The 27,955-nt window shown below is 49.8% G+C and overlaps 1 protein-coding gene and 1 long non-coding RNA gene across 2 annotated transcripts in view; one reads left to right on the forward strand and one right to left on the reverse strand.

Moving 5' to 3' along the window:
- Positions 1 to 1,759: 1,759 nt before the first annotated feature.
- JSRP1 (junctional sarcoplasmic reticulum protein 1) overlaps positions 1,760 to 27,955 on the reverse strand; it is a 58,189-nt gene continuing 31,993 nt past the window's right edge. The window contains exons 2-7 of the mRNA XM_067557824.1: positions 15,611 to 15,748; positions 12,348 to 12,394; positions 7,126 to 7,279; positions 6,200 to 6,352; positions 4,502 to 4,596; positions 1,760 to 3,642 (exon numbers count right to left, since the gene is read on the reverse strand). Coding sequence (XP_067413925.1) covers positions 3,073 to 3,642; positions 4,502 to 4,596; positions 6,200 to 6,352; positions 7,126 to 7,279; positions 12,348 to 12,394; positions 15,611 to 15,728 — 1,137 coding nt within the window. The 5' untranslated portion in view covers positions 15,729 to 15,748 and the 3' untranslated portion in view covers positions 1,760 to 3,072. The remainder of the gene's footprint in view (positions 3,643 to 4,501; positions 4,597 to 6,199; positions 6,353 to 7,125; positions 7,280 to 12,347; positions 12,395 to 15,610; positions 15,749 to 27,955) is intronic.
- LOC137157142 (uncharacterized) lies at positions 10,784 to 11,980 on the forward strand. The gene is made up of 2 exons (XR_010921006.1): positions 10,784 to 11,020; positions 11,732 to 11,980. It is a non-coding gene; the product is annotated as an uncharacterized lncRNA (long non-coding RNA).

Below are 27,955 nucleotides of genomic sequence, written 5' to 3' on the forward strand. Positions count from 1 at the left end.
AAGGCGACTCCCCAGCTCTGTAGCCAGAACAAGCTACAGTGGTAGACGTGCCTGGCTTTTAGTGGGGTTGGTGCTAGTTTAGCTCAGAGGGAGATTAGCAGGTTACAAATCCTGGGCGCCCCCCCTCATTGATGGGACAGGTGCAAACGTCACCCCCACCAAAGTGTGAGTGACCCCTGACTCAAAGACCTTGGCATTTGGCAAACCCACCGTCCTGTGAACTCCCTGTAGCTTTTGTGCCAATGGGATGGGTGAAGAGCCCAAACGCACCAATATTTATTTATTCGTCCCAATAAACGGAGCTGCTTTTCCCCTCCAGGGCAGCGCTTGTGACACACTTTGCTCTGATTTGTGTGGTGATAACGTCATGTCCTTCCACGGGAAGAGGACTGATTAGCAGTGGCATACTGTGGGTCTCCAATGCCCAATACTTGTATTTGCGCCTCCCCCACCGCCATTGGCAGCAGAGTGATGGGCAGATGCCCCCAGGCCGCCCGGCGGGCGGGAGGGGGAGCTGCCTGGCTCCTGTGCAGCTGGGGTCCCCGCGGCTCCCTCGTTGCGCCCAGCGTGGGGGTAGAGGGGCCAGATCGGCACAGACATCCGGGATGTCAGCATGGGCAGCTCCTCCGAGGAGGGCCCGGCCGGTGTCCCCTTTCCCCCAGGCTGGCACCCGGGGGCATGGTCCCCTCGGTACACCACTGCTGATGGGAAAACCCCTCCACACTTATACCTACGGCTCCTCAGAGACCACAGCTGCACTAGGGCACATACCTCCCCTTGCTGGCTGCCCTACTGGGGAAAGTGCAAGATTCTCCGGTACCCTCCTGCCTGGCTACGGGCCTGCATCAACAAGGTACTTACGCACATGCCTCACTAAAAGCCGGTGCGCAGACCTCACTGACGCAGGGGGTCTGGAAAGATTCCCACAACCTTCCCTGCACTTCGCTAAGCCCAGGGTTGGCATGGCCGAGCTGGGACCTGCTCTCTATGCAGAGCAGCATTTGAAGCCCAGGGCAGGCCAGAAGGCCCAGCGTGCAGGGCAGTAACACGAAGGTTCCCTCAGCGTGTCGCACGTCCTGGGCACTGGGGGGGGGGTGGGGGCACAGCGTGCAACATAATAAAGAGTGACCTCTTCAGCTCGCCCCTCCCTGGAGTGTCTGGTGTGTGCAGCACGCCCGCGAGAATGGGCTGCTGCGTTATTCTCCTTGGGCCGAGACCTCGGCTGGAGCTGCAGGAGTGAGTGAAAACGGCGGGGGGGGGCTGCAAAAAGCCCTGGTGCAGCCTTTATTCAAGTGGCTGATATTGAGCAACTGCTATGAGAGATTCCAGAGGGGTAGCTGTGTTAGTCTGTATACAGCAACAACAACGAGAGACGCCCGGGGCAGGTTTCAGTGGGTCTATTTTGTCTTCCCCCCCCCCCCTTTGTTCTTAGGAGCCCTGTCTCCTAACACCCCAGCACTGACCTCGCCTCATGCAGCGAACAGCCACAGGAGGCGTTAACTTACGCTCCTGCCAGGCAGGTAACTTGACCAAGCAATTCTGGCACCTCCCTTTGTGAGACAATGAGAAACCAGGAGGACGATCACAGCTTATGCTCAGGCCAATGGCCCCGTCCTGTTCCCAGACTGCCAGGGGAGCGTTTGTTTGTAACCAGGCAGCAGTTTTGACATGACTGAAACGCTGCAGGTTCGGCTCCTTGGGTGCGGGGTGGGTTGGGCAGGAGTGGGGCTGGTTCCATTCATGGCAAAGATGCATCCAACGTACAAAGCGTGGAACAGATTTCTTTTTTAAAACATTCAGTTTAATACGTTAGTAAAAAGGCTGTTTTTGTTAAATCAGCAGGGGTCAGAATAAACTATTTAACTCAGCTGTGTGGGGCTGCAGTGCTTTTCCTGGTCTTACTAACGCATTGAGAAATAATGCACTTCGCTGTCGTTTCTAGACATTAAAACTACCACTTAAAGGGGCCTCAAAGGGGTATTGGGGGTTGTGCCTTTTTTGCTCCTTTCTTAGAAGGCAAGCTCAAAGGTTCCCCCCACCACCCGCCTGCTTGGTTTTGCTATTAGACCTTCAGATTTTCCTGGCAGTCTCTATGGATGACTGGAAAACTAATAGGATTGTAGCATCATGGACACCATAGAAGTCTGAAACCTGAATAATTGGCAGGGGAAGAGATTTTTATTCAGCCTGTTAAAACCTTTGTCTTTTGGTGTGTTTTGTTCACACCGATTCAATTCAAATGTCTGACAAACAGTTGGGAGAAAAGCTCTCCATGTTAAAACCTGACAGCTGGAGACCCCCATGCGAAAGCTCTTTGTACATCCAAGACCTCCAAAGAGTCCTCCAGCAAAACCTGGGCAGTCTGATTATTGCTAAGGTTAAAAAAACAAGCAGAAAAATATCTGTGGTGGGAACAGAGGGACGCTCATGAAGCAAGAAAAGACAAACTCATCCTCCCTCCCCCCTTCAGCTCGCCTTTAAGTGTCTAATGCAGGGGAGTCCAAAGCTGAGCTGGAGGCTGGTGGAAGCGCATGACAGCAGCTGGCCGTTCCCAGAGCCAGCCGTGATACCTGGCACTAACACTCAGCTTCTCTGGGGATCTCAAAGCGTCTCGCCCGCACTCACAACCCCACACAGCTCCCCTGGCCATAGAGAAGTCGCGTCATCCCCATTTGACAGAGGGGGAAACACAAGGCACAAAGAAGTGATGTGATTTGCCCAGCAGCACCCAGCAAGTCAGTGGTAGAGCTGGGCACAGAACTCAGAGCTCCCAGGCCACGGCTCTGAGCACAAGACCACATTGCTGCCTCTGTAACCATGGCGCGGATGAAGCTATCGCTGGCAGGCTCTTTTAATGACTGGGGAACGCAGCAAACAAGCAATGTCTATTTGTCTCTGGAGGGAAAATCAATCGCCAGCAAATCTCACGTGTGAGCACGGCTCTCGGGGATTAAATTCTGGGCTCGTTAAGTGCTTCAGCCTGGAGCCCTGGGGGCCGGGAATTTGGGTGCCCCTGGATTTAGTGTTGCTCAGCGCCGTTGCTCAAGAACGTTAGCGGCGAGGGGCAGGTTCTCAGTCGTGCCGCTTGCCTTCCTTGACCTTGTGGGCAAAGGACGCATGCTGCTCCCACGGCTTCCTGCCCTTGTGCTCCCCTCGCTGCTGCTTATAGTCCCGCTTCCAGCTTTCATCAGGCCTGCGCTCCTTGCGGCCTGGCCCCTGGGCCTGCGAGTTGGGCTTGGTGTGGCGGCCCTTCCCCTCCTCCCGCCTGGGCCGCTCCTTCCACTCCCTCCGCTTGCCCTCCTTCCCCTCCCCACGGGCTCTCTTGCTGCTGCGCTGCTGCTCTTCTCCCTCCTCCTCCTGGGCAGCGCCCGCTGGGGGCACCCTATGGATTTTGCTGGTCTTGCCCTCTGGGGACCTGTCCTTGGGCTGCATCTCCTTCTTGCTGCCTCTCTCGGGCTGAGCCATCAGACTCTCTCTGGGCTTCTCTTCCTTCTTCTCCAGCGCTCTCAGCTTCTCCTGGCTCCTTTTCGGCTCTGTCCTGGCTGGCGAGTCTTGCTGGGTTTCTTCCACCTTGGCTTCAGGCTCTTCTGTGTCTTCTGGCTCCAACCAGCTAAACCAGCTCTTGAAAAACCACGGCTCCGCCTGCAGGGGAAAGCAGTACAAGACAAGGCGCCGGCTCTTACCGCTGGGTCCTGGGCCAGCCCAAGGATCCAGGCCTCCCGTCTGTCTGTCCAGCCATTGCCATGCAGTCGGCGCTAACGCCATCCTTAAAGAACAGGAAAGCGATTCCGTGCAGGCTCTTGCTTTGGCTCCCTCCTGTTTACACAGAGGCTTGGCTTCGCTCTGGCTTGGCCAGCAGTGGTGAGTGACTTCCCGGGCTCGGTTGTGGAGCAGCAGCCGGACAAGCAGGGGTAGCCCTCCTCCCTGTTACCAAGAGGGGCTGGGAAGGTCCCATCTGCACTAGCAGTGACCTGGCAATGGCAGTGCCTCAAATACCGCAGCCTGGGGCTCCCGAATTCCTTTATTACCAGCTGGGCATTTACTAAAGCTGGGCCTGATTCCGGGACACGGAGAGACACGGGGGGTAAAGTGCCCTCAGCCCCTATGTGCTCCAGTGGTGCAGGGATTGGGCCCAATGTTCTGAGCTGGGCCTGGCTCCTTTCCCCCAAATGGGCCCCAGGTGGCTGTGGGCCTGCCCCTGCAGCCCTTCTCATGGGCGTCACCACCCAGGGCTCAGCATATGCTGTGTGTCAATGATGCGATGGCTAACTTGCTCTGGTTTGCTGTGGGGGGGAGGAGGGGTCGGCACACTCCCCCCGCCCCAGCTCCCGCCCCCACACACCCCAACTGGGTTTCCCTGCCGAGGCCTCCATGTGCCCCGGCCTCTTGCCCAGCATAGGACTCTGATCACTAGTGGAGGGCAGAGGTAAAACCCAACCCCCCCCTTTGCTTCCCCATGGTACCTCCGAGGCCCCTCCTGCACTGCAGCTCCTCTCCTTACCCGCTCGCCGGCACCGTCCTCAGGAAGGCTGCTCTCGGGCTGGGCCCACAGTCTGGGCTCTGCTTCAGGAACCTCGTCGTCTACGTCGATGACGTCTAGGAATGGTGAGAGGGTGGGCAAGGTCAGCCCTTTGGAGTCGCACAAAGGGAAAGTCTGTGCAGTGTTCCTGTGTGCTGCGCTACAGCTGCTGTGTTCCACCTCAGAGCTGGCTGCACTTCAGTGGGGAGTGTATTAGAAATAGGCCTAAATCAAAAGCCTGCCCCAGAGCTGCCTGAACAATGAGGACATGGGACATCCTGGTTCAGCGCTGAGCTTGTGCTGTGGACCGGGTTTGTTTTTAGATCTAGAATATACAGGGCTCTCAAAAGGCAGTACGGAGGCTTGCCCTCGCCCCCCCTTGTGGAGGCTCGTCTAGACAGGATATTCCAGAAAATTAATCCAAATTCATTTTTAAAAGTAGATTAGTTAAACCACAGCACATCACTGTGTGGACGCTCTCATGCAGAAAAAATGGCCTTAAACTGATTTTCCTGAATTCACTGCCAAAGTGAAATAAGTCTGAATAAAAGCATCCACACAGAGGTTTAACGTGGTTTAAGAAATCAACTTTAAATGTACACCTTTTGTTAATTTGGATTACTTTTCATGTCTCCCTGTAGACAAGCCCTGGGAGACAGACTGGTAGCTGTCATTATCCTTTGTCTGACAGATGGGGAAACTGAGGCACAAAGCAAGGACAGGCGACCTTTTCAGAGTGCCCACTAATTGTGGGTGTCTCCGTTTTTGGATGCCCAGCCTGAGCCCACTTTTACTTCCATGTCTCAGCATGGCTGGTGGTGCCTAGTCTGAAAATGCTGCCCCATGGATCTACGTATTCCTAGCGGGGGCAGTAGCAATGAGCAATCTTAAGTGCTGGAGCAGCTTCTGTAGCTGGTTGGCTCCTGTGTGCAGAGATTGGGTTACGGGTTTGGGCTCCCAAACCGTTTATTTACACAAAAACCCTTTCCAGTTCACAGTTCAACCCTTACCGTCCTGGTTTAGAGAGTTCTGCTGAAGGCGATTAAGCCCAGCAAGTGACAGAAACCAGCCACAAACTGCCCCTGCGGCTCTGAGATCCCGTCTGTCCATCCTGGGCTAACACGAGGCGCCCCTAAGGACACTGCCCAACACATTTTGCCGGCAGCAGCAATTTGCTTCTTGCTTTCAAAGCTGCTCAAAATCACTGCTTTCCACGGCATTAGCCTATCTTCACAACACAGTCCATAGGAGCCAGCCTGACGGCTTTTCCTTTTTGACCAGAGAAACCAGAGGCCGCGTGGCCTTGGGTAGGAGTCCAGAGACCCAGCTCTGCCACAGACCTGCTATCTAAGCTTGGGCAAGTCCCTTTGCTCTCTGTGCCTCTGTTTCCCCTCCCCTGGTCTTGCCTGGTTTGACTGTAAGCTCTTTGGGGCAGAGAGGGCTCTTGCTGTGTAATTAGCACAAGGGGGGCTAAGGTGGCACCACTACAAGTACACTGCATGGGCGGCGGCAGAGCAAGCTTCCCCCAACTCTGTCCCAGTAATGTGCTTCGTTCCAGAGCCCTCTGGGGGTGAGAAGGGGGCTCTGTCTCCAGGCCCAGCACCCCATGGGCTACGCTGCTCCCCAGTACGTCCCTTGATGCTGCGCAGCTCCCAGCCTCGCCATTCTGACGGCTCTCACCTTGGAACACCTGGAAGCCCATGCTTAACAGAGCAACGAAGGAGGCGACAAGAATGCATTTGTTGAGGGTGAGCCCGTCCCAGGGGGGCTCCCCCTTCCCGGGGCCAATGGTGCAGGGCTCGGCCTTCCTTTTCACTGGAAGGGTCTTGGGAACTTAGGAGACACAAAGAAAGCGGCGTTACGCTAGGGGAGCCGGCCTTACCTGGCAGAATGGCCAGCACCCAGCTCCCTCTGGCCTTCCAAAGGGATCCAGGACTACGCACGCTAGGAGGGGGACCAGAGATCCCTTAACATCACCTAGCCTGGCCACAAAGGAGACACAATGGCACGATGCCATGGGACTCCTGTCTGTTTGGTTATATCCCAGCTAGGGGGTGTGGCCATGTTGCATGGAGCATAAGGAGGGGAGGAAATAAGTGGAGATCCTCCCTCCCAGCTCCATCTGGGGCGCACGGGATCCCAGCCGGGGGAGGGAATCAAGCTGCTCTGGTTTGAGTTATGACTCAATTGCAGTTTCAAGGGGCTCTACCCCTAAGGTTCAAAATGGGCCTGATATAAACAGCCCTGCATGGGCTCGGCTGGATAACTAAAGTCCAGACTCCTGGGCTCCCTTCCAGACTCTGCCAGTGACTCGCTGGCAAGTCACTTACGTCAACATTTTCAAAAGTGGGGCCCTAAAGTTAGCAGCTAAAGAAGCGGCCAGATTTGCAGAGGTGGCAGAGAGCGCCAGCTCCCCATGGAACTGGACTGGGCTGATGGAGAAGAGCATGTGGCTCTACCCCCATGTGTTAGTGCGCCTGGCTGATAGGAGAAATGGGGGCAGCAGGGTTTCCCCTCATTCACTGATACAAGAATTGGTAAAGACGGCTTTAAAGAGAGGGGTTGTACCTACGCGTGTGCCCGCACACAGACACGTACGAGCATACCTTGTGGCAAAGCAGAGCTGGCTTTCTCCACCGCTGTTTCTACCCTCGTCACATCCGTCCCCGGGACAGCTGGCGTTTCAGTCATGCTTTCCACAAACTCATCCAGATCCTTCTCGATGACGTGCAGCTTGTTCCTCTCCTCCTTCTCTATCTCCTGGGAGAGGCAGGCAAGTGAATGGGTCACGTGGCCAGCACAAAGCAGCCAGTGGGAGGGAGGCAAATAGCTCAGGGGATCTGTTTGCAACCGGTGGGGAGAAAAAACAAGCAGTGCAATTGCAACCCACTGGGGCATGTGTGGGATAGGGCCCCTTCTGCCCACTCGACAGCGGATTGGAGTCCGTTAGCACCTAGCCAGGCAGCTGCTTTAGCTCAACCTTTAACAGCTGGGGCTTTTAGCTCCCAAGGGCCCTGGTTCAATTACTGCTACCTTAGCCAGCCGCGGATTGAAAGGCATAATTATGGGAAACAAACAATACACAATGTGTAATTGACCTACGGAACTCACTGCTGAAGGACATTATTGAGGCACCACCCCAGACTTTAAGGTCAGGAGGAACCGTTATCATCTAGTCTGAGCTGCACAACGCAGGCCACAGAACCTCATCCACCCACTCCTGTAACAGCCCCCGAACCTATGACTGCGTGCCGTACTGTGATCACGCCAGCTCTTGAAAGCTGCCGAGGGCTGGGCTGGGTCGGGTCCTGGGACAGGAGACCTCTAAGGACACCTCGCTCCTGGAGAGCATGACTTGGTAGGTAGCACTCTTCTTTTGATTCTTTATTGAGCCAATGCCTCAGCAAAATGCCAGGGGGTGTTGGGCTGCTGTCTTTCAGCTGTGCTGTAAAACCAAGCCCCGGACCAGGTCTGGTCATCACAATAGTGGAGGCTTTTACCCTGGTGTATTAGCTACATGCCAAACCAGAGAGCTTGCTTTTAATCCCCTCAGCAACAGGATACAATTATTTGTAATGATCTTTGCAAGGTATTGTTCATCCACTAGATGTTTCGGGGCGCTGCCTGCCTAGACTTCTAGACAAGACGTGGCCCCTAGTAAAGAAGAGACACACAGAGGGGACTCAACCTGTGCGGGACCCTGGCTGTTTGTCTGTCTGTACTTACAGCCGTTTTCTTCCTATTTAAGACTGACTGATTCCACATACCAGGCTAGGATTCGCCTCCACTTCCTGCCAAACTGTCCAGTAGGATTGTTAAGCAGCTGTCACGCTCCACCCCAGAGGTAGATGACCTGGACCAGCTGCCACACCCTGCTGACCTTGACCAATCTGTGGGAGTCAGACTGCAATGCAGTTCCCAAAGAGCTGTCCTGCTTACAGTGCATCCCCCCAGTGCTGCCATGCAGAGGGGACTGGAGAGGTTTGTAAGTGCAATTAATGATGGGAACAAGGGCAGAGGAGGGGTGCAGTGTGATGGGGAGGGGGGTGTACCCCTGCCCTCTGCTAGAGAGAATCAGACCCACCCACATGGATTCAGTTATGATGCCCACTAGCGCTAGAGCCCAGCGCAGGATTGCTGTGTTAATGCCGTCCCGCCTTTGCGAGATCTGCTCCCACATCGTTTCTTGCATTTTTATCCTGCTCCCCTCTGCAAAAACCTTAGATCCCCCAAGTCTGCAAGAGAGACAGATTCCCCCATGCCACTAAAAACAAAAAGAAACGGCTGCTCACTATATTATATGTATCTTTGGGGGGGTTTTGCCCACCCAATCCCGCTCACTGTGGTGGCAGCAGGTCCTGCGGAACGCCAGGCCCACTGCAGGACTCTGACTAACGGCTGCTACCTAGAGAGGATAAAAACCTTACTACTAGTGACAGCTGCAGGAGCTCCTCCCTTAGGTCAAGAGGCAGAGGCTATATCTGGGGGCAGTTCTATTCCCTGTGCTGCACGGGGGCAGTTTAGCTAATGTCTGGGCTGGGCCGTGTTTGTAGCCATGGATTCATTCTGCTGCAGCCCTATTGAGGGCATGCCAGGCTCTGACTGGGCTGTGGGCCATGGCACGCTGGGGAGCCGACGGCGGCGGTGCAGTGCCTGCCAACAAGTGCTCTTTGAGCGTCACGGCCTGGAAGCCAGAGAATAGATGCCAGCACAAAGGAAGAAAACGCAGGGCTGGGGGAAATATTCATTACCCAGCTCGCTCTCTAATCTCCAAGGCTCTACATTTTGCCTAATGACCCATTATGGAGCTGAACCTGCCAGGGGTAGAGTTTCAGCCCCAGTGTCCGAGATCTGCTAGAACCCCTGTCTGTATTAGCTCTGCATCGAAAACACGCCTGCATCATTCCATACCCCCAAGGCGGTATGCCATTCCACCCCAGAGAGACCTGCCCGGATTCCTACACAAACTGGCTGGGCCGCATGGGGAATCGGTGCCGTGCTGAGCCTGGGATACAATCGCGCTCTTGTTATTCCATTTGATTTATCTGGTTGAAGCCCTGGCACGTGAAGGAGAGCCAAACCTTTGGGAAAAGGCATTTTTCTGAGCACAAGCGCTCTGCAGAGCTGCTTAGCTGCAGCCACTAATCCGCTTTGACGTGTCTGCCCAGAGGACAATGTACCCTTTGGAGCTTAGAAACGGAGATAAATTAGGCATCAAGGCCTGGTTCTAGTCGTAGTCCACTCCTGCTAGGGTGCAGAGAGATCAGGGCTCCCACGAATCAGACGGCAGAGATGCAGCATGGCTGACTCATTAACAACTGTCAGTTCGTAGCCGATGGGGGAGAGTCAATGCTGACAGACAGCAACAGCTGAGCAATGATTCCTTTGGCTCTGACTGCGCCAGGGTGGGACGTAATTCCCTGCAAAGCTCCCGAGGAGGCCACATTTCCATCTAAACGTCACCCCCCACAAGGACTCATGCTTTTGTTTCCATTGGGGAACACTGGAATTTCCTCACCTGCATCAAATCAATAGCTGACCAGTCCTGTTGCTTGGACTGGACTGCAGTAATGTCAGACGCTTCAGGGGAAGGTGCAAAACCCTCATGATTCATCTCACTGTGAAACAACAGCCACTGCAGGGAGAGTCACTCCTAAGGATTCGTTTACACCTTGCAGCATGGGGACTGCTTTCCTTTATGGTTTTATCTTCGCTAGTGTCACTACAGAGGCTATTTTCATGCGTCTTGCACCTCAGAAATACCATAGACGGATACATTGGATTAGCCTAGATAGACAGACAGACAGGCAGACCACAGGTGCAAAGTTTGTACCTAGACTTGGACAACCTCAAGGTCCAGCCTATAGCAGACACAGACACCAGTCATAGTTTGGTTCTGGATCCCAACTTCCTCCAGGATTGGAGATGTTCAGATCCAGGGGATTAGGATCTGGTCTGTCTCGAGAATGATCCTTTCTTGGACGCTGACTGAGCGGTGAGTCTCAGTAAGGTCCTGGGTTGCACAAGTTAATTCATTGTGTGATTGTGATGGGGCAGACAGGCCCCCACTCTGGCAAGGAGAGGGTTAATGAGAACCTGTGGCCCCAGCTGACCCCACCCCACTACACCTGCAGCAAATTACTGGCATGGACCTAGCCTAGTGCAGGGCTGACCTGGAAGGAATGCAGAGCTCTGCTTTGCCTGGGGGGAAGAGATGCCTGCCTGCAGCCCAGAAACTGGGGGAAGCTTGCTGGGTGAAAGGGATGAACTGAGCCTTAGGAGACTGGCTGGAGGCCTAGTTACTAGAAGACACGCCCTGAACAGAAGGGTGGTGGCCTGCCGAGCCTCTGCTGCATTTTCCTGTTTTGAGTTGTGGTTTCTCCTGATTTCTTTGGACCTTACTACCCTGGGAAGGATGGCAATATGTCCTGGCTGGCGGGCTAGCGCACGGCTACACTGGCTCTGTGAGAGATTTGCCTGCCCATGGAGACCTGTGGCTGGGTGAGTTGTGCTCTGCTGGGCCCCAAGGGGCAGAGTAGTGGCCGACCTGATCACTGACATGCTCTAAAGCCGGTTTTCTTGCCTGTGAACTGGCTGCTTTTTAATTTCCGTGAGATCTCTTCTGTTCAGCTGTTACGGGGGGAGGCAGATAGGTCTGATTGGCCTCCCCTTGCTCCTGTTCTCCAGATAAATGCTCCTAGTCTAATTTCTTCTATTATCACATGGTCATTGGGGCCCTCAGCAACTCCCCCTAGGTCAGTGCATCGACACCCCAGAGCATCTGCATCAGCTTCCCCACCTCCCCTTTGCCTCAGCTCCCGGAGCACCTGCCTCCCGCACCCCGGCTCTGCAGCAGCCTGTTCTCCTTTGCACAGTACGCCTCCAACAAGCTGCAGAACATCTGCTCTTGCTGCCCCCCATCTTCTCTCCCACTGCTTAAAACCCGGCCCTTTGGACATGACCCCGCAGCCCAATTCGTTTACGGGAGGCAGGTGTCCACACTTGGGACCAGTCTCGTCCTCTTTCACTGAGCCGAGCTGTGGCTTGTGCCTACACGTAACAAGCAAGGGTCTCCTTGTGGCTTTCCTCCTCGAGAGGCTTCCGAGGCATTGGGGCCCAGATCCTTTACGCTCCCAGCTCTCATTGATTTCAATGGGAGTTAGTGTCTACATGTCTCTGAGGATCTGAGCCTGTATGTCCTTACTCCTGTAGAAATCCTGCAGCTGCTGAAGCAGAGGCTGTGAGAGCACATGCTAAGGGAACGGCGGGATCAGGCCAATGAGCCACGGAGCCTTCATCCCTAGGTCACTGGTGGAAACTCGGCCCAGCTTGGTGGCTTGTGTGAAATGATTGATGGGACTCAACCTGATTCCGACAGACACATCAGAACCTCCCCTCACTGGCAACCTAACACCCAGAACTGAACGGGCCGTGGGCCTCCCCTCCCACCTTCAGGGATAGTCCCTCCTGGCCAGAGTTGAGGCCCGTTGTTGCGACAGTACAGTGGATGCGTGTCCTGCCCCTGCCCTTTTGCTGTGGGCAAGCTGAAGCTTCCTTCTCCAGGGCTGTCAACCTCACCAGTGCTAACTTAATCTAGCAACATCACAGGAATCCAGGACCTTGCTGCTGATTTACTTGGATGTACCAAGTACGTAGGCAGAGCTTGGGAAAGGGGTAATAGCCCCACCCTGCTCCCCAAGATCCAAAGTCCAGGACCCGCTGCCTTTCTTGTGGGCTGTAAGAGCTGTCACCTAGCCTGGGCCTTCAGCTCCAGATCTACGTTCTCAGTGCTGGTTATAAAGCGGATTAGTGAGTAGATGCTACTTACGTCTGAGCTACCGTTTACTTCCTCTTTGCTTTCTGGCCCCTCAGCATCTGTTAAAAAACAAGTGCAAGCAAAATAAAACCTAGGTTGTGGTATAAACACGAAGTCTGGACAGCATGAGGGACTCACAGTATGTGAGCATCTTGCCACCTACTGGCTAGGCTGCAGAGAAGAGAAAAGCCTTACTTAGTACATCAATCAATTCTCCTTTCAGGAGTAGAGCTGTGCATTTGGATCCAAAGGTCCTAGCTTCTATATGGACCAGGCTGCCTGTGCTCCATGGATTAATGCAGGATCCCGGAACTGGGGATGAAGCACTGCTATGTTGTGCAGTTACTAGAGTAGGGAAGATGTTTTACTGGGTGCTTTTCTCACACCAGTAATCACTCCGTGTGATGGGGTCCCCTGGGATGCAACCTGAGAACTGTGGGAACGCTGCGCCCTCTTCATTCTCCAGCCGGAGCGGTCCCTCACAAACAATGCCTTGGTAGTGACCAACAGCAAGCTCCTCCGGGAACTGTCGTCACCCAGCCCAACAGTGTGCAGAGCATCACCCCAGCTAGACTGCATGAATGCTCTTCCCTGCCTGGGACTCCCCTCCCCCCTTGCAAAGTCCTTTTGCCTTCCGGATGATTCTTCAGATTTTGTTGAGTTGGGAAGAGACTAAGAGAGGCCTAACTTGTAGCCATTCATTCTCCCCCTCTATAGCGACACCCAGCTTGCTGGAGCAGTCCATGGATGGGGCGTGGGGACTGTTGCCCATTGGTCAATCAGTCTCCCATTGTGTCCCTGCTTTCTGTCTGTACATAATTCCTGTTCGCCATTCGCGCTGTCTGGCCCCTCCATTGTTCTGCCTGAAAGGCTGTTTGTGGGAGTTCCCCCCCTTGCAACATGTTCTAATAGCTTCTTCAACAGTATTTCCAAACTTTACATACAATGGTAGCACATCCAGTCTGACCAGATATTGTGTGCAGCAGATCAAGACTTTTAAATAACACCAGACAAGGCATACGTTGTCCAGAACGTAGCAGAATTGTATGACGTGGCTGAAGAGGGCTGCCTGAGAACAACACCTCAGGAAGAGGGTGTCCCACTCAGCAAGGCAGGTTTTCACACCTGAGATTTGGCAAGCGAGAGCTCCAAGCCAGTTCTCTGTGTGCCACCCTGAAAATTCAGTTCACAGCACAGCAGCCCAACTGGCCTTCAAATGAAAAATATGGGTCTAGGAATGAGGCTTCCAAGTGCCAGGCCATGGGAAGTGAGAGGACACACTCCCTGTACCTCTCCGGCAAAGAAAAACTGAAGAAGAAACAGGCGCGTTACTCGTTAAACACACAGTTAGCTGCTGGCCAGCCACCCTGGCTTCTTTCTGTGCTCCTGCACCCAAAACAGAGTCAATATCCAGGGATGTTAAAACTGCAGCCACAGGTGCAATGCTGCAGTGGGGGTGAGAATCACTGGGCTCTGCTGTCCCTTGATATTTCAGACTGAATGCACAAGAATCCCCTGCAAACACCCAGGCCAGACTGCATTGTCTTAGCTGTATGATCAGCAAGGCTAGAAAAGGACTCTGGGCGCAGGCCTGACACTGGCCATATAGAAGTCAATTAGCCTGAGGAACCAAGCCATACTTCAGATCTGAGATCTCAGAAAATGCCCTGAGCTACAGAAGATGGCAATAAACCGCTGGGCATCTTGGGTTTTCCAGTGGAATAGAATATAATTAAATCTAGTCAAAGCAAAGGGAGATACTGACCCTTAGTTACATCATTGGGGTTACCGGCTTACTCCCCTCAACCTACTGCCACTGCTGCATTTACTGCCGAGTAACATGCACCCCACTGTAGCCCAAACCCGGTGCTTTGCCTCTGACCGCGTACGGCAGCTTGGAATCCCAGCTTTCCAAGGGCATGAAGAAAGCACCTGAGCATCAGCGGAGCTGAGCAGATGCTCCGCGCCTCTGAAAGTCAGGTCCTTATCAATGGCTGTTGAGGCTCTGGCTGTTAACATCACGTCACCAATGAGACGGAAAAGAAAAGGCAGCATGGTAATCCGATTTCTCCAGTGGCTTAATACGGTAAAGATGTCGCATACGAGGGTTTCTCCTTGTTTAGCTCTTACCTGTCACATGCCAAGCCAATGGAAACAAAGTATCAAAATATTCAGTACAAACTTATTAAAATTACCCCGTTTAATGAGGCTCTATCTATCCTGGGGTTTTCTATAGTCTCTGACTATAGGATTTAAGGGTCCCTTCCTGCCCTCAGTGAAGTCAATGGCAAAACTTTAACCTTTGGGCTACTACCGTAAGATTTCTCCCCTCCCCCAAGCACTAGTGATGGACCAAGGAATATTAAGAAAATAAAGGTTCCTGAAATGCAATTTAAAAGGTGATGTCAAAAGCAGAAAAATGGAATGTCCCTTTTTTTCTGTAAAGAAGGAATGATTTACTTATTAATAATTACAAAATGCTACTTGTTTTGCAGTTGAAAGATCAGGATTGTTAAATCCGGCCTTCCAGAAAACACAGAAGTGGGTCTTGGGTTGTCTTTGGGAGATCAACAGATGTAGATTGGAACTGCTTTCTGCCCCTAATTAAAGGAGCAAAAGCAAGGAACCTTTAACAAAAGAGCCTTTCTCCTAACTGCTTGTCAGGGTCTGAGAGAGAGGCATGCCCAAAACAATAAAATCCAAGATATTTTATATAGTCTGAATTAAAAAAAGACTTCTCCCATGTTGCTAGCTTGCTGTAGATGTTTTAAACCTGCTAGTTCCCCAGGCACCCATGCAGTGAGCTAGGAAAAACAGTGCAGCGGACCAGAATTTCTAGTATAAACGAACAAGCAGAAAGATAGCATTTAAAATCTTCTCTTGGGCCTTTGTTAAGTAAAGTGCAATGCTACGTAAAAAATCAAAGCCAGGTATAAAAATCCCGTATCTTCTCCTTTCGAGGTCACCTCTGAAGAATAAGGCAACTAGTCCAATGCCTACATTCCTGACATGGAGCTTGCTACTTCTCTAAAAGCTGGCACTATAGCTCCCTGTGTGTTCTAAGGTCACTTCATCAATTTCACTAAGCTGTTCTGATTGCGAAGAGCAGGATCTTAATCATATCATCGCCTCACAAGGCACCTAGAGGAAAATTTCCAATGGTGTCAACCCATCTGCCTTTTCGCTAGCCTCTTGGAGGCAAGAATAGCCTATGCATCCATTGCTGGGAAAGTCCTACTAGTCTGGCCTTCAGTGTCAAAGCAGGGACAAGGTACCTTTTCTCACGTCCTCCCTGGACAGCCTTGGAATGCTCTCTGGCAGCACTGGCAGCTCTTCTATGGCCTCAGGACACTCCAGGTCTCTCTCCAATACCTCACAGGTGCCTGTTGCCATGTCACTTCCAGGGAGTCTTGCTAAACAGAGAGGTAAAAGAAATGCACAACTGGAATGGGGTTGCAGTGGCATCCAAGCCCATGGAATTCAGGTGGTGTGCCTGAATGACAGATATACATATGTGAATAAAACGCTGCAGGCAATCATTAGCCTTGCTGTACAAACAGTACCAGCTACGGCACTTCCAGAGAGACTTTAATCAGAGGATCTTGAAGGCTTGTCACACGCTATCCCGCAACTCTTCTACTGGGTAAACCTATTCTAAAGAGGAATAATGTGAGTACAGAGAGGTGAAGTGACTCAGCCACAGAAGGAGTTAATGTCAGAGCTGGGATTACATCTCAGGCGTTTCCTGCCTCCCATTCTTGTGCTCAGCCCACTAGACCAGAAATCTTACAATGCATATATGTTTAAAGGATCAAGATTCCCTGGATCACAGGAGGAAAATACCATAGGTCCTTAAGACCCTGTTAACAGAGCACCCCACTTGAAATGCCCCTGTTCTACTGGAATTTGGATACATAAAACTGAGATCAGCCCATGTGTCATCATTAAAGATCCTATGGCAATTTTCTAAAAATAGAGGTGTAAACCGTGGTGTTCTGAACAACTTCCAATTTGGGTAGTGCCACTCTGTCTCTCTAACTTCCCCCTCAAATTCCACTTCTGCCTTGCCTCCTGCTCTTAACTGTTGGGCAATGTTGCTGCATACTGTTAAACGGCGGCAGAGCTCCACCCCAGAGACAGCTGCATTGCAGAGATAGGTGAAGCAATTCCCCTGTCGAAAGCCCTTTGAGGTGAAAGGTGCTGTAGAAATGTAGGACTACTATCATTAACAGAAGGACAGTGTTCTACTGGTCCATGGGCTAAAACCAAAGCAACTAACGCTTTCTGGGCTGCTGGTTCCCAATGCAATCTGATGTGCTCCCAATTTTCAACTGATTCAGACCAGCAGACTGTCAGGATACATCAGGTACATGATTAACTGTTCGGAGTTGGACTCTCCCTAAAGCAGGGCTTGCACAAGGGACTCACTCCCCCTTCTGGGCTCACCTTCTAAGAGTCCCCGAATAGCAAGCATTATCCCATGACTCCAATACCTGTTGTAGGCACAGCACCAGCCTTTGGTTGCAAAGGTTGTAGCCATGGGGAGGGGGGTTTCCTGATGACGTGAAGGTCCCCAGTTGCCCTCTGTGTCCCTCTGTTAGGGTGAGGAGAAGGACTTTGTCTGTGCCCAAACTGGGCTGATGCTGCTGGAGCCGGAAGCTTTGTGCAAATAGAACAGGGCGGCTGCTGGCTACCAGGAAGGGAAATTGATGACTTAACAGAAGCACCTTTCTAGTCTCAACAGTCCAGCACTGAGTTATCGATTCCTCCTCTCCTTCTGGGCTGTGGCTGCTCTGTTCACTCTGCAGAAAACCTCCTTTTCAGACAGTGGCAGGGGAGCCGAGGACTGAACTTCAGCCCTGCTGGAATTTCTCCCTCTTCTCGGACAGTTCACTGACTGCTCCTGCCTCCCAGCTACGACGCATGCTCAGCTGGAACAGGAGGAGAGTGGTACTGCTACAGACCAGAGGTCTATCAGCTGCCAGTACTGGGTGTGACGGGAATCCATGAAACCCTCATACTCACTAATGTCTGTTACCTGGTCCATTTATACCACACCACATCTGCCAGAACCTGTGGGCTGAGAGGTAATGTGTGCTTACACACACACACAAACACACCATTGTTTCTGGATCTCAGCTGCCAAATTAGGGGCATTTTGGAACACCATTCACGCCCATCAGAGAACTGAACATGTGTCCCTGCCTTCATAAGGCAAGGAAGCCAAGGCTGTGACAGCCTGGGTCAACACAGTAGATGGTCAAAGTGGTTCTAGAATGGGTTACAGTATTTGGTTCCATGAGTCAGATCTCTGATATTTCAAAGCATTTTACAAAGTAGCAGTTAAGATACCGACCATGCAGCAACTGCGTAGGCCAAATGTGGCAATTACAGCTCACACACATTATTCAAACTAATTCCTCCAGGCCCTCTGCTCTCTGAATCCTTTCAAAAGGTCTCGAAAGACTCACCTAAGACTGTTTTAAGGTGTGGTCTCCCATGCACACAACTGTCTACTTTGTCTGTAGTCTGTTGATTGTCTACACCTTAGTGCAGGACTCTATAAAGAACTTAGCATGTCTGCGGACCCTATGTAAATAAAACATAAATAATAATCTTACAATTCTACCTTCATGTCGGCAATGACTTTTCACAGGCGAGCTCAGGTCCAAGATTTGAAGTGTGACTCCACTACTGACTCACGCCAAAGAAACTTCCAAAAATAGCCCCCTACCCCTCTTCATCAGCGCCTTCAAGACAGTGGAATTACAGACTTTTCCCGTACACAGATCTATCCCCGGCTAGCCAGCAAACTACCCTCTGAATCCAGGCGAGTATTCTGCGGCCATGGGTTTTCTTGTATTCGCTTAAGAGAGTTAAAAAAAGGCATACCTAGGGCTTGACTGCAGCCGTCTTGCCTTCAGCCTCTTGTCTGGCTCAGTCTCTACCGAGTAATATACAGCAACAGGTGCTGATTTCTGCCAGAGCAAAATATCAACCAATCAGAGGAGGCTAATGCCACCATAGCTTTAATATTCAGCCCTTGGAGACGGACCAGGGTCTAACTTTCCTCTTGAGAGAGATTGAAAACGGGGGGGCTCATTCACTTCCTTTCATGACAGATCCATCTGCTGCCCTGGCTGCTGGCAGAAATGAGGGAACCGTGGAGATCTCATGTGAAGAAAGGACATAGAGGTGGAAATGGGAAGGATGAAGGAGTAGCCTATGAAAAGCAATTGGGCTGGGAATACCCTGGCAGCAATATGGTGCTAGGAAGAGGGGGCTGAAAATCTGTCAGATGTTCATTCCCCAAACTGGAACTTGAGAGCCCAACAGTGCAAAGTACTTGATTAATGACTGTAAAGTGCTACTGCGTGTGGTGCTGAAAATTATCACATGCTGTTAACAGGAGCTGAGTAACTCCTGATTTGCAAGAGGAGAATCAGGCCTCTTGTATTCAGACCCTGGAGTTATAGAAGGGTATTTCCTAGTGTCAAGAGCAGGTTCTTCACTTGCAGATGATTCAAAGGGCTGGACTTCACACACGGGACCTGCTCTGAAAACTTTTTTCTCACGAGTCCAACTGAAGACCATGGGGCTAGCCATAGAAGGGGGATAAAGTTGTGCATCTTGCTTTGTAGAGTCTCCTCACAGACATGCTGTTGTCCTGTTAACCCAGCATTGCAAGAAACTGTCTCCAGCCAAACAGCGAGGAAGGCAGGAACTCACCCTGGCCCCTCTCCATTCACCTCACCGAGTGTCTGCCTCAGCACTCTCTGGTGGCAGGTACTTAAAAGCTTAACTGAGAATCTTTATATACTCATATGATTAATCATGGGAATTTCCCCTCCCCCCCTTTAAAAAACTAAGGAAACTAAATACACACAGACACACACACGTGCAAACATTCTGTTACACAGTTAAATAGTCTTTTTAAAAGAGGGAAATGCAAAAAACAGCCCACATCTTGAGTATTCTGTGGTACAATACATAGGCCAGATCTTGGCCCCTGTATAATGGTGCCAAAAGAGCCAGAAAACCAGGAGTTCTGGACTCTGAGGATACCTGCCGGATGTGGGACTCCCTAGGTAGGATACAGCTACTATAGTGGCTTGCCTCTTGGCTCCTGAGGTGTGTGAGTGTAGGTGGTGGAAGGTTGTCCAGTGTCTTTACTTCCTGAGGCTACTGTATGCTGGGCACTGGTCCAGCAACCTCTTGGCCCCACTGTAGCGGGTGTAAACGGGAACTTAAACCAACTTTTACCCCCCCTCCTGAGCTGTGCTCAACACAGCCCAGGATCTGGGCCTGTATTTCTAAAACCAAAGGTCCCAGTCCTGTAAACTCTTCCTCACATGAGTAGTATCACTGAATTCATTGGGACTATTTGCATGTACAAAAATGATTGCAAACTTTTACCCATGCATGTAGCAGGTAACATTAAGCAATTAGCTAACACGAAAACAGGAGGAGAACACGATATTGCCAATCCCAAACAGATTAGTTTTACCCATCATGAGATTTAAAAAAAAAAAAAAAAGTTGGTCTTTTACTGGGCTTCTTGGTTCATCTTTTCAAGCTTTTCTCTTCACCAAAAGGACTAGAAACTTAAGTTTGGGTTTTTTAAAAATTGGAAATAAAGATTCCTGCATTATCATCAGACTCCAGACACTGGGGCTTTCTGAAAAAACAACTACTGTGAGACTTGCGATGAAAATCACTCGAGTTGACACCACTAACAATATCGCAACTCGGTGCAATGCAAGGGACTTAACGTTACAAACCTGGCTGCACCGGAAGCTTAACTCACTACAAATGGTTACTTTTGCATTCCTTGACTTTTTAAAAATGAAATCATGAAATCTTAATGTCGGAGTGGTGACATTTTGGCATTTCCATGACACCAGGTTCTGAGTCCACGAGCAGATGGTTAATACCTCACTGCATAGTCCAGAGGAGGGGAAATTTTGCAAAAATATAAACATTTCAATAAAGCCAAAACCAACTGAAATATTGGAGAAGGGCGTTTTCTTTGTTAATTGAGGTTTTGGTTTCAAAAAGTGCTCTGCTGTGAAAGTTTTAATTTCAGCTGCTCTCCAGACTTTCCTCTGAGACTCCAAATGCAATAGTCAAACATCGGACTGCCCAACTGAAAACTGGATGAGTGCATGCAGGCCTAGAATCGCTCATAGTCCAAGGCACGGCAAATGCTTGTCTGTTTCCTATTATCAGTATAAAAACAACTGCCAAAGCTTTGTTTTAAAAGAGACACGACACATTAGTTTAATGGTGACCTTAAAAAAGGGTCCTTCGTTGCTTCTTTATGATGATTTGAATGGCCTGACCTTGTTTCAAAAATTAAAAACCCATTATATAGACTTCCCAGGACCAAAGGGCATTAGCTGAAAGTGACAGGAGGTAGCATGTAAAATGGCAGGAAGTTACTGGGATCACTGACATACGTGATTCAGGAAAACAGATCAACACGGAGCCAGATTTGCAAGAGAGCTCAGCTCCATTTAGGCGTCAAAATAAGTTGGCCAGATTTTCAGATGAGATTTGCATGATGAGCTTTTTTTAAATCCTGGCTCCGTTTGTGGATGCTAAGCACTCAAGGGCATGGCCTATATGGGCTAGTGGCTACTACATAAGTGTTCAGAAAATCAGAAAGGGACTGTGTGCTTTTCAGGGCAGGGACTATGTCTTCCCTCTTTGCTGGGACAGTGTGTTGGCCAAATCCTGTTTTTGTGAAAAACATGGAAGAACAGAGCCACAAACACGGCCCCACCCTTCTACCAAGAGGCACTTCAGCCTGATACATTGTAACTTTAATCAAAAGCTAAAACCTCAACTGACTCCTATTGTTCTACCCTTTGAAAAGTTCACTTGTCTTTTTAAAATACGCATTTACTGCATAATAATTCAAGTCTGTCTTTACTTTGTATAATTCTATTTGTTTTAAGATTTTGTAAAACCACCATTTTATCTGTTAATTTTACCCACTTTAAAAATATTTGTAAAAACCCTATTTTAAGTATAAGAAGCCACACTGTGAAATGTAATATACCTACCTAACTGTGCAAGACACTAGCAAAAATGAAATAATGTTTGCTTTCAAAATAATATGTGAATTCTTCAGGTAGGAGTTGGCACTGAGTGATTGAAGTGTGAATGGCTGAGCAATTGAGGTGGGCGTAGACAGGGAGAATGACTGAACAATTGGTCTGAGTAAGGGATGTGGAAACATGATGAAGAAAACACCAGCCTCTTCTCAAATGTTTGAGGGAGGAAGAAAGGAGCGAAGATAATAACTTTTACCACTCAACTGGCCAAAGAGGAGTTCAGCATGATAACTTTGGAGTCAGCCCACTCAAAGGACAAAATCTGATCAGGCTTGCAACAATGTGGGTGATTAAGGATCACACCAAATGCAGATGCAGCATAGACTTACCCATATACTTACATGGGATCTTTTCCCTATAAAATGGGACAGAAAGATGAAGGCTGGATGTTCGGGTCCACATGACCACACCAGCCAGGAGTACCGATGAGCATCGGCAGAACCTTGCTCCTCACCCTCGTGCTACAGTCACCTGGCCAGTGACTACCACGAGCACCAAGAGGTTGGTAACTATAACATCTGTGAGACCCCTATGTATGTCTGTCTGTGTGTATGAGTATGAATGAAAGTACCAAGTGAAATGTGTTAAGGAAGTACACTTTATTAACAAGAGCCTCTGTATTTGTAATCACTAGATAAAGCACAATATTAATACCGTTACAGTGTTGATACTGTTTTCTTGGTATTTGCATTATTGATACTATTGACCACATTTTTGTATTCACAACAAACGTGGTTTGTTGCCTTATCCCCTGAAAAAGATCCTGTGATATTTGTTATTTGGATAACAAGTGGCATGCATGTAATGGACCCAACTGTAATATAAATATAACTGCTGATATTGCTGAAGGCTGGACCCAAAGCATTAAGTGGGAGTGGATGTATCTTTATTTAAAGACCCTCTGTCTGTCTGTGCTAACTTGACTAGCTTTTGGTCTTTCTTTATATTTCTGGCTGTGATCATTTCCATCCAATAAGGTCATTGTAGGGAATTAAAAATGCATATTTGTTTTCCTGGGTTTTAGGAGATGTAATGAAAAGAAAGTTCTAAATAGTTTAACTCAAAGCAGAAAGGATTTTGATTCAATCATGTTTCACTTGATGCTCATGATGTCGTAATCCTACCTCTGGACTCTTCCAGGAAAAACATGGTAGTCAAGACCTGAATCTTTAGTTTAAAAAAACAAAACAAAATAAGCAGTACTTCTCCTTTGTGTAGCCATCACAGAGCAGCAAAATAGGACAAACCCATTTCCCCCCCCCCCCCCCGCCCGCCCTTTCCAGGGCATTTTTCAATGTATACTTGTAATGGAGTGGGCGTGGGGCTGCTTCCACAGCCTCCACAGGCAACTGATTCCACAGCTTAGCTCTAAAACGCTGACAGTCAAGTTGTAAACACTCCAATCTTCACTGTACAATTAAACCAAGGCAGATGCAGGAAGATGTTTCCCAGAGACAAATTCTCTTCTAGATTCTCACTTGACCTGAATCAGACAAAGCATCTCTGGGACTAAGCCAGCTGGGGGGGGAGGGAGCATCTTAGTCATGTTCTCGAACTGAGATGACGTGAAGCAGAAAGGCCCTGCTGGAATGACGCTGGAGGGTAATTGATTGGGCTGATGCCATGCTGCATTTAAACTGTTCTGAGTTGCTGGATTTTATTTGTTAATGGGAACTTCATTGACTTTGTCCCCAAGCTGTCATCATGACTGGTCTGTGTGTGGAAACAGCATCTGCTTTACTTCAAAAACTCCCATCACTCATGCTCAGTGTGGGGGGTTTGCGTATCTGAACTCTGAGGAGCAGTGATGATCAAGGCTCTGTGTCCTCTGCGGCACGACCAGACCAAATTCTGCAGCAGCAACCCTTACCTTCCATAGCAATGTTAATTTATCCTACGACCAGGTCATGTTCCTCTCTTCCACCCCTCCTCCTCTCCCCCACATACTCCTTTTACTCACAGCTGAAAAATACCCATAGACAAAATTAATTAATGATTATTTTCAGCAATGATTAATTTTGAAGATGGGTTTTTGCTCTGCTTTCCAGGCAGCTCTGCTCCATTCCCTGGCCCTCTGTTCCTTTGCCATCCAGTGACCTAGCGCAAAACCTCCTCCTTCCCATGTGTGCTATGGAAGGAAGGGGCTAGTAGCCACTTTCAATAGCTCATTTTCCCAGGTCTCAGCTGCTCTGTAGTTACTAACGTGCCAGTTTATGCCTCTGGTTCCCTGGACTCCATCTCTGGCTAGCTAGGCCTGGCTGCCTGGTTCCATAAAACAGTGCACAGAGCATACCCTGCAATCCACTCCACTTTCCCTCCCATCACCGCCCCTCTTCCCTTGTGGGGCATGCTAGAGCTCAAGAGGAAGTTAGAGGCAGGTTTCAGCAGGGCAGAGAAACTGAAAACAAACACCCTGAGTGCCTGGCTGCAGCAAAATGGAGAATTTTGCTGCAAAAATGCTGAACTGAATGGCATTTTTGAAAAGTGCCGTTCTATGGCTGTGGAATTAGAGTCCACGAGACCCTGATGGAGACAAATGGGACAAGTCACCCCACTCAGAGCTATTGTTTCAGGCATTCATGTAAGCCACACAGCACTGGTTACATTCGGGGTGTTTTCCAGGTTATTTCCAGAACCCTAAGGGCCACAAATCTTTTTTAATTAAAGGGGAGATTCAAGAGTACAATTCTGTAGCAACTTCCAGTTAACAGAAGTTGGTCCAATAAAAGCTATTACCTCACCCATCTTGTCTCTCCGATACCCTGCGCCCAACAACCGGGCTACAGCAAGCTAAGCAGAGTCAGTGATTGGGTGGGAGATTGCCAAGAATATTTAAGTACTGGAGAAAGTGAAAGTGGGAGTCAGCGTGAAGTGTGGAAATCAAACACTCGCAGCTAGCTAAAAGTACACACCACCTGCAGGCCAACAACAAGCTCTTCTTCACTGTGAAGCTTCAACAGCCAGACTTAAGACGGGTGCAGCAATCATGTAAATTGATTAGGACGACGATTCATTCAGTGCAAACCAAACAGCTGGGAATGAACTATCTATTGAGGTACTTAGCTGGCCCCAGTACCTCAGTGTCTGGCACTTCCCACTCTCTTCACAGAAGGCCTGTGAGACGCGACAGTGCTATTAGCCCCATTGTACAGATGGGGAACTGAGGCACAGCGAGACTTAGGCTTGGATGCACAAAAGGAGTCAGGCGCCTAAGTCCCAGTTTCAGGCCCACTGTAAAGCACAAAATTCCGACTGAACCTTGTAGGCTCCTAAACCCACTTGACATCTATATTTTTGCAGTAAAAGTTTCCCTCGGCACCTACGTTCCTGTCTCAGCATGCGTGCTGCTGTCTTTCTCTAGGCATCTGACACCTATTTTCCAGCTAAGCCCCAGAGCAATTTACAAACTGGGGGAAAACCAGGTGTTCAGCTGCCTATTTTGGGAATGGGGCCCCATCCGGTAGGTGCCCTCTGAGCAAACCTACCAGATTGGACCTCTTGCGTGAGTTCAAACAAAACAGCCGACAAGGACACCCTCCCTCGTTTTTAGCCCAGTGGTTAGGGCTCTCACCTGGGACGTGGGACACCCAGGTTCAAGACTCCCTCCACCCGAGGGAGAGAAGGGATTTGACCAAGGATCTACCTTCTCTCAGGTGAGTGCCCTAACCACTGGGCAATGGGAAATTGTGATGTGGGGTTCCCTCAGACTCACCTGTTTTAGTTGTTGCACTGTGGATAACTAATGGAAGAGTCTTTGGGAACTGGATTCTAGGTCCCGCAAATCCTGGGTGAGCGCGCTAACCACCAGGCTATCCAGTCATTCTCTTGCTTGTGTGAGCTCTCTTGGCTCTTGGATAAATAACCAAGTATTTATCCACAGTGCAACAGCTTCAACAGGAGAGACTGAGGGAGACCCACATCAGAATATCTCCGAGCCCTGTGGTTAGAGCATTCGCCTGAGAGATCGCACATCCCTGCTCAAATCTCTTTCCAGCCTTCTCAGAAGCAGGGGGGACTTGAACTGGGGGTCTCCCACATCCCAGGGGAGTACCTAAACCACTGGGCTAGAAGTTACAAGGGAAGTCTGCCTCCTCCTCTTCTCTTCCCTTCCCCCTTGCTAGAATGGCATCGGTGCCTAACTTCAGGAAACAACGCACAGCTGAGAAATGACTAGGAGAGTTAGGCACCTCCCTGCAGCCTGGATGTAGGCACCTATCTCTGCAAGGATCTAAGCTCCCCACACTGCCCCTCTTGGGCTGGTGGAAGAGCTCTTGGTGAAGTTGCGTACCACCGATCCAAGGAAGATGTGGACATGCACCACTGCAGTAATCACTGGCGTGGCTGTAAGTCTGCCTAATATAGGTCGATGTCCTGTGCCTAGTGCAGACATGCTGTGCTGCTAACGGTGCGTTCTCTTGGGTAATAGTAATAATTCATTCATCCCTAGCTCTTATCTAGCGCTTCTCATCCATAAATCTCCAATCACTTTACAAAGGAGGTCAGTATCATCCCCCTTTACAGACAGGGAATGTGAGACACAGGGAGGTGAAGTGACTTGCTCATAACTTGCCAGCGCCAGGCTTTTCTCTTACTTATGCTGTTGTAGGAAGGCCTGAAGAAGAGATGGTCACTGCAACGTGACTCGGCCTCTTTTGGATCCCCTGGGGCAGAAGGTCCCCTCCGGGGGCTGTAGCGTTCCAGACGATTGCGGCTGTCAGAGCGGTTCAGAGAGAGTGATGGTTTCTGAGCTAGTCCTACTGGGGGCCAACAGTTTGAAATGGATCTGGAGCTGGATAGAGGTTCAAGGCGCACGAGTGATACGTGCTGTCACCAAACTGTTCCACTCAGGAGGTAGGCTTGCACGTGACACAGCAAGAGTAGTTTCTGCACGGCCTTTCCCTCTCCTGCTCCTACACAGGATACTTTGCATGGGGAAAGCCTGGAAGGGACACAAGCAAGATAGGCCCTCATCTGAGGGGAAATGGTGACTCCTCCTTGCTCGTCAAGATAGGAGGAGTTTCTGGTGACTTGCTATTTGGATCTCCAGGTGTGATGATGAATCCAGCAGGATCCCAAGACTGCATACCACCTTAAACACTGAAACACAAAGGGCAAGATCACAGTGTACGTCAGCTCCCTTCTGCACGTCACCTCCATACTTCCTGTATTTAGCTTGATCCAGCTGCCTTTCGTCCAGCTGGGACAAAGCAGCGTCTGTGCTGGACACAGAGCGATCTGTCCTCAGTGCATTGATGGCAGAGTCTGTTATCTCATGATTGTTCCTAGCAACGTTTGTTGAACAGCAATGGCCACAGGACTCAGGCCTGCAGCAAGAGGAGGAGCAGCAGCCACTCATGACCCTCAAGGATTTGCCACAGAACAGAAGCTAGTTTAATGCAGTTCCCTGAAAGCTCTCTCTGGTGGACCAGCAGCAAAAGTGCAACTTCTAGAATGGAGCAGAATTTACATGGATGTTTCACCGCTTTCTGTGGCCATAAAAAGCAAGTCCCATTCGCATTACCATCTCGCTGCTCCAGCCAGCTGTGAAGGGGTTTAGCGTCAGGTGGAGCTGACTACACCTGTTCTCTCTGCACATTAGGAATGGAAGGATTATCAGAATTTCAGCCTCTGACCGATTATTAGCTTGAATGGGCCCTGATAATCTTCCTTTCTGGCCTCAAGCCAACTTCAAGCACCTGTCCTGCTGCTGTGGTTAAAAATTCAGGTGCTCAGATGACATGAATCAATTCTGCCACATAGGACTGACTCTTGTTTTCAATTTTTGATTCTTGCACCCCAGGCTGTCTGGAGCTGACTGTGCTTGTAGAACTCCTGGGTTCAATTATGGACCCCCTTATTCCCGGGGCCCCCTGGAGCATGGTGCACTTGGCACTGCTACATGACTGGCCTGAGTTTGATTTGTACCACAGGCCACCAGAGGCTGGAAATACCTTGTCTCTGGACAGTAATCCCTTTGACCAATTAAAGAATTGTGCTGATGGCTTCTGATATAGTTCTCCATGGTTGGAATTATAGAAGTCTCAAAAGAGGAGATTGCTTTTAATTGGGGAATCTACAGGGCTCCACCTAGAGATGATTGAATCACTGCTTTTTTTAAATTATTTTTTGGTTCAGCCCCTGAAACAAGAAAAAATCCATACCAACAAAAATGGGGGGGGGGGGAGGAACCCTTGTTTGGTTTGAACTGAAAATGAGTGGTTTTTCCAGTTTTTCACAACAAAACGAATTTCAGATTAAATGACACGTTGCATTCAGTGTTGGGTTGTTTGTGGGTGCCTTTCACCTTTTTAAAAAACTCATTTTAAGTTTCTAAACAAAACATTTTGAAATGAAGTCAGAATGTGTCATTTCGAAATGGCCAAAATGAAATATTTCCACTTAAAAAAAATCCATTTTTTTCCCAGCCCAAACTACACGCTGAATTTGATCCAAAGTTGCAGTTTCAGTGGCTTAAAAAACGCATTTTTTTGGAGAATTCAC

The sequence above is a fragment of the Emydura macquarii genome, unplaced genomic scaffold, assembly GCF_026122565.2.
Source record: "Emydura macquarii macquarii isolate MOO-44397 ecotype Brisbane River unplaced genomic scaffold, CSIRO-AGI_Emac_v2 contig_306, whole genome shotgun sequence".
In the NCBI taxonomy this organism is placed as follows: Eukaryota; Metazoa; Chordata; order Testudines; family Chelidae; genus Emydura; species Emydura macquarii.